This window comes from Nilaparvata lugens, chromosome 1, assembly GCF_014356525.2.
Source record: "Nilaparvata lugens isolate BPH chromosome 1, ASM1435652v1, whole genome shotgun sequence".
Taxonomy (NCBI): Eukaryota; Metazoa; Arthropoda; class Insecta; order Hemiptera; family Delphacidae; genus Nilaparvata; species Nilaparvata lugens.
In genome coordinates this window covers 24992158-25004479 of record NC_052504.1, presented here as the reverse complement: position 1 = coordinate 25004479, position 12322 = coordinate 24992158, and the positions used below count along the sequence as shown (strand labels likewise).

Here is a 12322-nt window from a genome sequence, read left to right as displayed (position 1 = left end):
ATATTATGAATACATAAACACTCCATCCACATTTTCCAGAGAAATCTGTTCTGATGAGATGAGATGGAATGACGAAGTGAGCTGGCTCCATGTCCAGTGGTTAATAGCGAGTAAAGGGAGGATTGGATGGATGTGACGCATAAGGCTGATGCCAAGGACTACAGCAGTTTAATCCCGGCTGATTTCAGAGTACATGTCGTCGTTATCGCAGTCGCAGACGACCAGATTATCGGACGGACGGACGGACAAGCCAGTGGCAATTTTCAAAAGCAAAGGGAGCGTGCTAATCTTGTGTCAGATAATGTGGAGGTAGTTGTTTAATTAAACGTGTGTCGGCCTTAATATTGTTAGATGCCGGTTTTGCGGCGGGGAAGGGTGACCGGTGTTATTACAGGTTTCATTATTATAGTGATACATTAATTTCGAAGCGCCTGTCACGGGACGGGTTCGGAGTGCACTGCACATGTGCGCGTCCGGGCCGCGTCGCAGTGGGTGGAGCGGGAGGGAGAAGAGGACGCCACTAGACGCCGCTCAGTGTTCCATCGCCTGTCGCGTCGCTCGCATCGCCTGACGCGTGTTCTGGCCGCTGTCCGTCTCTCCTCTCAATCGTGTGTAGTGCTAGTTGTGCTGGGCCGGAACATCTATTCTTCTCACGCTTCATGAGCTGGACACTTTTCCACGTCTGCAGCCTCGAAGTGTGATGTGGTGCAGAGCGGATCCGGCTTCATTGCTCAGCCTCTTGCTGCTGCTCAGCTTATGTGGTGAGTCATCCTCATCATTAACGGTTCAATGATGTTGGCTCATCAATGATTTGAAATAATCAATATGCTGATAACGATATTCGATATTTACAATACAAAAAAGGTTTCTATGTGATGATTTTCTATATTCTATGTGATGATAGTCCGAATAAGAAAAAAATCACTCACTCCATGGTAGATTTCTTAGAACAATTATCAAAAGGAAAATAAATGTGCTTCTCAATAGGCTAGGTTTGTATCAAGTGTATTTCTTAAAAGGCTAGGTTTGTATGGGAATGTCAGTGAAATGATTATTAATGAATAAATTATTGTAATAATAAAGAAAGATTCAGTAGGGTTATAAGAAGCAAGAAATACTTTTATGTGAAAGAGAAAGTAGTGTGAGATGGAGAAGTTTACACTGTGATCCATTTTCCTGAATATCAATGAAATTGTCAGAATTCCTTTAAAACAGTGGTGGAACTCAGGTATAGAATTCATAATACGGTATTATTATATGATGTTGACGGGGTATGATGAAAAGGATGAATCTTTTCTTGGTACCTATAGTTGCTGACCTCCTATTTTCAGCTTTTCCCATTTACTCTAGCGGAAATAGTGAAATATATTGGAACAATCATTCAGAATACACTCTGTAACAAAAAACCTGGTGATTCTTGGAGTTTTAGGGGGGTGAGTGGTGAGAATAATTGATAGGCCTCTCAAATATCCACGAATCAACCTCTATGAATAGACTATCAACATAAACCGACGTGTTGGAAATTTATGTCAATTACATATCATATAATTTCCTATTTAACAGCAACAATGACCAATTTCCTTTCAAACAGTGTTAAAGCTTCATTCACCACGATAATGGACACCGATTTCATGCAAAGGTTTTGTGTATGTAAGAGAAACTCCTATAAACAGGAAATATGGCGTTGAATTGCAAAATAGATCAACCTGACTATTAAACCTGTATTTTTTGTTTATTCCACCATAGTAACTATCATTTAATGAATAATTGTTGTAAAAAATAGCAGAAATTTGTTGAGAAAAGACTTACTTCATTTTTGTTTACGTTATCTCAAGACTTTCTTATCAGTTACCCTGCCCTAGACCTGCCCTGCTTAAAGATGGGAGGCTTCTGGCTTTCTTTTATCAGTTCTTCTTTGAAATATTCTTAGGAAGAGTGCTGTTTAGTAGAGTTATTATCAGTTGTATCAATAAGTGTAACTCAAAATTTGATTCAATTTATTTTTGTGAACAAGTTCCCAGTTCACAAATAACCTCACCTCATTTGGTCACATGAATACAATTTAAGAGGTAAATCTTTGTTGAATCATAACTAACTGATAGAAGAACAGAGCTATGATATATTATTATAATAAATTATATCGATTACATATATAGATATTATGTAAATATCTGCCAAAGTAGGCAAATGTAATTTATATTTACAATTCAGCCAAATTGACAAGGTCTCTTCGAAACTCACTGAACAATTTTCTTCTGCAAATAGACTCTCTAAATTCAATTCTCTGAATTTCATTATGTTACTCCCTATTTGATCATTCCTCATTTTAAAACTCATATATCTCATAGAATGAGATTTTTCTTTTGGCGTTTCCCATCTTCAAAATTGAATGAAACAAGCTGTGTGTATAACTTTATTTAAATCATAAGATTTACCTTGCTTGATGCATTCATGTGACCATATGGGGTGAGGTTCTAAAAAGGTGAGGTTATTTGTAGAATAGGAACTTGTCACAAAAATTATTTGAATGAAATATTTAGTTACTTATTTGACTCATGAGTTGAGCTGGGCACCCCATGTGGAGTATGTCGTACAAAGGCTTCGAAGAATGATCTATGCTTTTAAACAACTAGAGCGGGTCCTGAGTGCTGGCCATCGCTGGTCTGTATATTGTGCATCTGTGCAGACGTTGCTCGAATATGGCATCTTGGCGTGGGGTGGTGCCTCTTTCGGACACCTGCGACCTCTCGCGACCTCTCAGAGAGCCCTTATCAAAAAAGCTAGTCGTCAAAAATCATAGGTATTCAACACATCTCCTCTTTAGAAATTCCCAGTTTTGAATACAAAACAATTTATTGCTTATAAAAAATCTTCTTGTCTTCATTAAAAAAGTAACTTCACTTTCACTGAAATCCAACATTATCACCCAACCAGGAACACATTACATACCAACATTCAGATTCCCCGGTTAAATAAATCCTCTCAACCCTGAAACTGTTTCCATCTAGCTCATTGAATATTCCGTAATATGTGTAGCTTCAACTAAACGACCACTATCAACTGTCAACGTTAGGAAATCCTAATTAAAAACCCTATATAATATCAACTTACTTTGATCCCACTTAATTAACTCCCGTGATTTTCAGTAATTCCGTGAGACTTGCTCATTATATTGCACAGTTTTTTGTGACTCTACCTCTCTTTTTTATTATTCTCTAATATTCCTGTCTCCCGTATTGTAACAAATTTCTTTAATGGTCCACCACCTCTGGGCATAGCACTCTTCTCAAATTACCACCATTTCCTTCTTTCATGAAATGGAACCTGTTATCCTGTTCAAAAGTTGTTCAAGTGGAAAAAAAATTACTAACTTTTCATCTCCACATTATCTAATTGGAACACGAATAATGATGATAGAAATATCTATCAATTGATAATGAATAGGTAAATTGGAGCTGATTATGTTGTAGAATGTTAAGCTTCAGCTGCAATCACTAAAAATCAAACCTAGTAAGACCTTGATAAAAAAAAATCTCCACCTGTTCAGGAGATAATCAGAAGAAATGATTTCAGTGCTATCTCTGGTTCCTGGTTTTTCCAAAAGAAGAAGTCACAATTTAAATGTCTTCATCGTTTGATGCTGGAGCTCTGAGAATTGTGATATTTTTGTCAATCCACAGTAGAGTAAGTTGAATTATCAAATCAGGTTTAAAGCACACCATTTTCTTCCTTCATGGTATGAAATCTCAAATTAGACAAGTGGTTAAAGCTTGAGGCCAGCTATACTAACGATTGGATAGTAAGCTCCAGAATCACTTCCTGGTGAGCCGTAATTCAATCAAGACTGAATCAATCCATAATTATCCCTTCCATGATCCACACAAACAAGCCAAAAGAATATGTTGTTTTCAACATCAACAGAAACTTAGCATCAATGTCAGTTCCATTCCATTCATAACACCTAACCTCATCAGAAGAAATGTGGTGATAATATTGTCACAGATGTTTAAATATGGGCTGATACTCAGTTATTATATACAGGAACAATGACCTAGAATATTGGTGGGGAGAACGCCCTGCACAGCTACTATAGGCTAATAGAAAGTCGATCTTGTACAATCAGTAGAAATACCATTGAGTATGTATCAATGCATCACAGATGCAAATGCTTATTGCTAACGAGCTGTAGCATTCGATATCACGGTTCCACTAATTATTATTTCAGGTACCTGATACGTTGTTGAGTTTCACATTCCGAGAATCATGGTGATGAATAGCCATCAAATTGCATGATGCGGGTCAAACAGTTCTGGTGTCAAAGTCACGACGTTCAATTGTTTGTGGATTCAATTAATTGCATCAATCTCATATGAAGTTGGCTGTTAAAATACCAGTTTTGTGATAAAAATGTCAAAAATTATTTATTATGATGAAAATACTATTCAATATTATGATAGAAAGTGCATGACCCATATTCAATATTCCACTAGATAATTTGCGCCATCTATGAATTTCACAATGATTGGGGAATGATTGATATTGCATGATAAACATAGTAGATATGAATTGTTGAAAATAGTCGATATTTGATGACATATCAATAGGATTGAGATTACTTTAATCTTATCTTCTCAGTATGTACATTGGGGTTGAAAAATCAAAGTTATGATGTATTTAGCAGGAGTGTCTACACCCTTCCCCGTTGACGCACTCCCCCTAAATTTGGAAAACAATTCGTCAAGACTTATTCCAAACACTGCTGCATGTTGAGCATTGTTTTTTTGGGACGCCCTGATACTTTTCAAGTTCTCCAAAATAGCTCGCGAGCTATCAATCGGATCGAAAATCGTGCTTGAAGAGTGTAATATTTCCTACATTTCGACTTTTGACAAATAATAGAGTTCCCTATGATTGATAGTTCTCAACCTATCTTGAAAAGGAAAATTGTAGCATCTTTCCAATTTTCAATTTTCATGATTCACTCGATATGTCATGTCGGATAACAGGTTTCTAGAGTATTTGACCCCTAAATATCACTAAACATGAATAGAGTTCATTTTCAGTGCCTGATATTGAACTTAGCAACTATTGAATGGCGAATATTGACGTATTTAAGTCCAGCTTATTAAAAACTCTTCACATGATAAAATGTACATGCAGGTTCTTCAAAGATAAACTCTGTAACACTTTGAAATGCACTTGACAGTCCAGTCAATGAAGAGTTGAAAAGGGAAAAGTTTGGGAGAAATTTTTGACCACGCAGTTCTCTTAAGGGTAGTAATCAGGTGAACCTATCACAATTCCCCACCCCTACTCACTGTAGTAAGTGATTAGGGTGGTTCAAAGGTACCATTTTTTAGACTTCCACATATATCTCGAAAATTATGTCTCTTATGGACATGACTTCTGTAAAAAAAATGATAAAAAATTTCCCACAACATTCATCTCAACAACTTTTCTAATGATAACTCTCATAGTTTTCGAGATATCTGTGCCTTAAACTGTTAAATTTCAGAAAAACACGTTTTCCTCCAACTTCTTAGCCTCGTTTTCAATTATTGATTGAAAAAAGCCATGCTGATCATTAGTTTATAGAGCATTGAAATCTCTCCGATTTGATATAAAGAGTGTTCTGAAAAAAGGTGCTCATAAGAAGAAAAAAGTTTTAATCAAAATAGGTCCGAAAATGCTTGGTTACCAAGTTATACAGGGTGAACGATTTCGTCTGAGTTTCAGTTCCCCTGCTAAACGGGTATTTGTTGGCTGTTAATTAAGATATTGAATTCTGCGTACATTTTGTGAAATTAACTGAGAAATTGAATAAAACTGTTTCCAGACCGTTAGCTACAGTAATTTTCAAGATATGTGACGAAATACGCGAAGTTCAATTCAATTCAATTCAAAAAGTTATTTATTTCACAAGTCTTACAAGCAATCACAGTGGTAGCCTACATCATAAAATAAGAATACACTTTACAATAAAAATAAGACAATGTAAGCACCACAGAAATGACAGCGATATACAAATATATATTAAGAAATATTTACTCTCGCAGAGGCATTACTGCCTGTGTGCGAGAATGAGTCTAAGGTAGGAATAGGCATAGGCCTAATATAAATATTTCGCAGTACTTGACAGATCGGTTAAGCTTGTTGACATTTCAATAATAGTGACACTAAACCCCCCCCCCCTGAGAATGAAACTACATTAAATGTAAATGTAAATTTCTCCCACCTATCCCTATGCCACCCCCTAGAAACCCAAGAAACCCCTTCCCGCCCCCCATAAGTGACGTTCCCCCCATCCAAACCCAACAAACAGACGAAGAAACAGATCACCCACAAAGGCGTGAAAACGCCAACACACACACACATACACACACACACACACACACACACACACACATACACACACACATACACACACACACACACACACACACACACACACACACACACACACACACACACACACACACACACACACACACACACACACACACACACACACACACACACACACACACACCTCAAAAAGAGAGAATCAGGAGATTCAGAAAAATAGCCAGTATAATGATTAAAATTCGTAATAGTGACCGGTGATAGAATGTGTAAAGAATGTGTAAAGTAAAAGAATGTGTAAAGTTTGATCCCGAAAAACGTGTTTTTCTGAAATTTAACAGTTGGAGGCTCGGATATCTCTAAAGCTATGAGAGTTATTATGAGAAAAGTTGTTGAGATGAATGTTGTGGGAAAATTTTTAGCATTTTTTTTACAGAAGAGTTATGCCAATAAGAGACATAATTTTCGTGATATAAGCGAAAGTCTAAAAAATGATGGTACCTTTGAACCACCCTCAAGCACTTACTTCAGTGAGTAGTGGTGAGGACTTTTGATAGGTTCACCTGATTACTACCCTTAAGAGAACTGCGTGGTCAAAAATTTCTCACAAAGTTTTCCCTTTTCAAAAAGGGACTTATTCTACATCTCTCTCTTTAAAATTAAATTTTCTACAAATTCTGTGAGAAAATATTTAGTGTTTATTGTACATTTAACATAGTAAATCTGCTTTAAACCTTAAAGGAACTTGCTTTACGGAACCAAGATTCGCGTATTTCGTCACATAACTTAACTTGGAAATTACTGTAGCCAACGGTCTGGAAACTGTTTTATTCAATTTTCCAGTTCATTTTACATGAAGTACGCTAAATTTAACATCTTAATTAACAGCCAAAAAATACCCGTAGGGCAGGTACCCGTAGGAACTGAAATTCAGACGAAATCTTCCACTCTGTATAACTTGGTAACTAAGCATTTTCGGGCCTATACTAAGCATTTTTTCTTCTGAAGTGAGGAACCACCCCCTGGCTTGTGGGCACCTTTTTTCAGAACAGCCTGTATAATAACACAATTTCACGCATTTCCCGAGACTGTTGCAGCAGCGAGTGTGAAATATTCAGTTTTCCAACAATGGACCAATTGACAAAGGGGTTTGAAGGTTAGCAAAAAGAGCAAAAAATTTAAATCAAACAAGTATTTTTTCAAACATGGAACACCATCTCGAAAACTATGTAAGATATTTAGGGAATAATTATGTGAGCTTTTAGTATATTGCAAGTATTCTCGCAAAATGTAGTTTCTAGGGATAGACTTCCTCCCCTCCAGTTGTTCTAGTTTTATAAAAATGATAAGAGTATTGAAGGTATCATTCAATACTGCTTTGGAACCCCTATTGAAGTAGAACTCATGCTTGGATCCAACCAGCTCTTTTCTGACTGACTTTTGAACTTTAAATAATCATAAAGTCTTTTGAATCTCTCCAGTGTTGTACGGATTAAAATCATTGATAATTATACAGTTCCGTTGTTATGGAATCTGGAAATATGATGAAAAAGATATAGGTGCACATCATTATATTATTCTGTTCGTTCGTCATTAACTCAGATGGAGACAGAAAATGAAGTTCAATATAACTCTAAAGGCAAGCAGAGAGCACGGGAATAATTCTGGGATTAGCCTCATTGAATTTATTTCAGTGGGAGTCTGTATTTTCGAGCACAAAATTCCAAGTGAGAGCTACTTACTCACAATATTATTATTCTTGATAAGTCAAGTGGTCTTGGGAAAATATTGCCTGTGAGAAAATGTTTGAAGGTGATCGTAAACTGTGATCTGGGTTAGAATTTATATTATTCAAATATTATACTACTAGCAGGTAACCCGTGCTTCGCAAGAGTCTTTCTTAAAACTTGACGTAATGAAATCTAGAAGAATTCAAAATAGGCCTATAAGAATCCTCGGTTGATTAAGAATTTATATGCTGCATTTCGAGTGAATCAGTATGACCACCTTTCAATTAAAAAAAGAAGTTGGATTCAAAATGGCGGAAAAAATTTGGGTGTGACGGAAAACCTGTTTTTATCATTCGAAAAGGATTCCCAATCATACCTATCTTCTAATTTCCCTTTTAAGAGGAATCTTTTTCTGCTTCCATACAAACTGGAAGCATGACAAATAATTGGAAACTTGACAAACTGAAAACTTGACAAACTGAAAACTTGATGTAATCAAATCTTGAAGGAATTAAAACAGGTCTATAACCACCCTCGGTTAAGCAAGAATCTATCTGCAAAATTTTAAGCTAATCAGTCCAGTAGTTCTGACGTGATAATGCGTCAAACATAATTTCCCTATACTTTACACCTGTAACTTATAGGCTACGTTTATAATCCAGTTCTTTCCTTTATTATAGTATAGAAGATGATACATGGATGGATGAACATTGTTATTTTACTAAAATATAGAATAAGTTGGATAGTTTCCCTTTCAGAGGGAGTTTTGACAACCCACAAAACTCATTTTTCATTTGAAGATATAACGAAAAGGTGCATATGACCTTATTTTTTTGCTCAGCTTGCCAAAATACCCCTCATTCCAATATTAAAATTTTCGACTGACTGTCAGTCATTCTATCAGGGCTCAAATAATTTTGAAATTTTATTCAATTTTGAAATTTCTTCATGTAAATAACAACACCTTCATTCGAAGACATATATTAACTGCATGCGTTTTCATATTGCCGATACAGCATTGATAATCCATGCCACGTGCAGGCCTAAACATTGCATCAGGAAAACGAAGCTTCAAAACTATGTTTTTCATGTAGGAAGCAATATAGAAACAGATGTTCCTTTTTTAATTTCGACCATATGATTTGGTGATTTTTTAATGAAATCGAGTGTACCATTAATGAGATTTAAACATTAATTCTGAAAAATCTAGAAGGAAAATTAGAATTTGGGCTTCCAGGTGCACGAGATTGATATTTTTAGAATCTATGTGCAAAATTTGGAGATCTAAATCATTCCCGTTTTTCCAGTATGCAATCCACAAGTTGACATGTTTTGATGCGAACAAACGAACAAACGAACAAACGAACAAACGAACAAACGAACAAACGAACAAACGAACAAACGAACAAACGAACAAACGAACAAACGAACAAACGAACAAACGAACACAAGAACAAACTCAACCCTACTCTCTCTTATTATATAGAAGAAGATGCATCCTATAACTCACCAGTTATCTAATCAGGGTGCTATCACTTTATCACAAGTGACAGTTAAGATTTGTTTTCCCCTCATTCTACCTTTTATCTGGCTCCAGATGAAATAATTTCATTATCAAATTTGAAATAAAATAATTGAATAATTACGCAATATTGAATCTAAATCTCTCGTGTCTATCTGTAAGGCCACCAAAAGTGACTCACACTAGTTTGGATGCTAGGCCTAATTTTAGGGTAATTTGTAGTAGTTAGTATGATTTAGTAGTAGTTATTTATTTGGTTATGAGTCCGTCTCTAAATACCGATAGAAATGTGTTGCATTTTTATAATTTTCCACTTTCGAAATAAAACTAGAATAATTCTGGAGACACTTATAAAGTGAAATTGTACTTACTATTAGTAGTGACGATCGTTTCGACATTGTGTGGGTCATCATCAGAGTCTGGTGTCGTTCAGCATCATGTTTTCAAAATATTAAATTTTACCGATAGAAGTCATAAGACTTGATGAATAACAAAGTTTGCTCTCTATGTTACTCAATACTGATAAAGCTCGGGACACATATAACCGCACCGAGCCCGTGCCGAGCTACGTCCGCGACACGGTGATGGTGGTAGGAGAACACACATATCCGTGCGACAGCCGAGCGGCAGCAGTGTCTCAGTTCTGTAGTGCTACTGTGGTCTGATTTCTGAATGTGTTAAACTATTGTTAATTGACCGAGAAAAGTGAGGTCTAAGATTCAAGTCGACGGTTTGATATCTCTCTAGATGTTTAAATGCTTGAATGTTTATATGTAACGAAACGCGGTAATAGATTTTCATGAAATTTGACAGGTAAGTCTCTTTTTTAATTGCGCGTCGACGTATATACAAGGTTTTTGGAAATTTTGAATTTCAAGGATAATATAAAAGGAAAAACGAGCCTCCTTCATACGCCAATATTAGAGTAGAAATCGGAATATAGAACTATTCATCATAAATCAGACGACAAGTGATTACACAGATGTGTGGAGAAGCCAGTCTATTGCTGTATTTCCATAAGGTCTATAGTTTCAATCAGGTACTTGTGGATGAGAATACTGCGTGAAGTCTACTGTTCACAGAACTACTAGTAATATAACACTATTAAAGCTTTTTACATCCGATTTAATGATTCAACTGTGAATTGTAATTCAACTAGAACAGGTGACATCACATACTTGTGGATGATAAAACTACGTGAGGTCTACTGTCCACAGAACTACTGGTAGAAATAGACACGGCCAGACTTCTGTGTTGCATTCATTCCACTTATCAGCTGATTGATTATGAATAATTCTATAGTCTGATTGTTCCCATCTTCGAAGTAGATTATATATATAGTGATATCAGAGTATGGAGGAATTCCTTTTCCTTTCATATTATCCTTTAAATGAAAAATTTCAAAAAACCTTGTGTATACATCGACGCGCAGTTGAAAAAGGAATATACATGCCAAATCTCATCGAATTCTATCAACGCGTTTGGCCATAATCGCGTTACATTCCGACAGAAAAAAGCAAATCGAGTTGAAACATAGACCTCACTACCTTCGGTCAATAAGGTGGGGTTTCAATATTTTTTATGCTGCGTGCCCATCAGTTTCAATATTCTCACATTAGAATAGAATAGAATAGAATAGAATTTTATTGGTCATAAAATATTCACATGAATACATGGACTTCGTCAATTTTTTAACACTAAAGTAAGTCAAAACAAACACAAAAACACTAAGATCAGTCAGTATCAGAACAATAAAATAACACATGAATCACATAAAACGATTCCAATCTATTCTAAAATAGTCATGTACGGTGTACAAACATTCATCAATTAACACTGCTTTCAATACTTTTTTAAATTGTGTGCATGTGAGTTCCTTCAAGTGGTCAGGTGTGGAGTTATATAATTGATAGATGTGAAGTGCCAGTTTCTTTGTGATTTAGTGTGACTGTACAATGGAATTCTAAGTTTGTGTCTATTTCTTGTATTTAAACTATGGAAGCTATTAGAATCATACTTATTCAAATTGCCTCGTACATAACATAATATTTTTAAGACATATAACGACGGCAACGTCAGGATACCTAGGTGAATGAAATAAGGTCTACAATGTGCATTATATGGTAGCTTGCATATTATTCTTATTGCTTTCTTTTGAAGAACAAAAATTGATTTGGCGTTTACACTGTTTGCCCAAAGCATTATTCCGTAAGAAAGGAGACTCTGGATGTGTGCATAGTAAATATTCACTAGTACAGACACATCCACAGTACACATAGTCTCCGTAACATATACAATCCTTTAGCCATCCTACCTGATAAATAGTCAATGTGTGCATCCCACGACAGACAAGGGTCAATAAAAACACCTAAAAACTTCAATGGAGTCTCACCCTTAACCTTTCTGAATGCAAAGTTAATGTCAGCGGTTTTACTATCATTGAGAGAAAGATTATTTGCTGCACACCAATCTTTTAGAACCAAATAACTTTGATTCCTCTCACTTTCAAGATCATGCTTAGAGGGGCAATTTATTTTTAAGCCAAAATCATCTGCAAATAGGTACCCATCTTTACTATTGCTATCCATATTTATTGGCAAATCATTATATAAATATTAAATAGAATGGGTCCTAAGATAGAGCCTTGAGGCACGCCGTAATCAACTAGTCTACCATTGGACAGGACGCCATCTTTGTAAACAAATTGATTCCTGCTACTTAAATAGGA

The 12322-nt window shown here is 35.8% G+C and overlaps 1 protein-coding gene across 1 annotated transcript in view; it reads left to right on the top strand.

The window, feature by feature from the left end:
* The first annotated feature begins 524 nt into the window (after positions 1-524).
* The window catches only part of LOC111054108, a 50661-nt gene continuing 38863 nt past the window's right edge, over positions 525-12322 (top strand). Inside the window, exon 1 of the mRNA XM_022341072.2 lies at positions 525-761. Coding sequence (XP_022196764.2) covers positions 701-761 — 61 coding nt within the window. The 5' untranslated portion in view covers positions 525-700. The remainder of the gene's footprint in view (positions 762-12322) is intronic.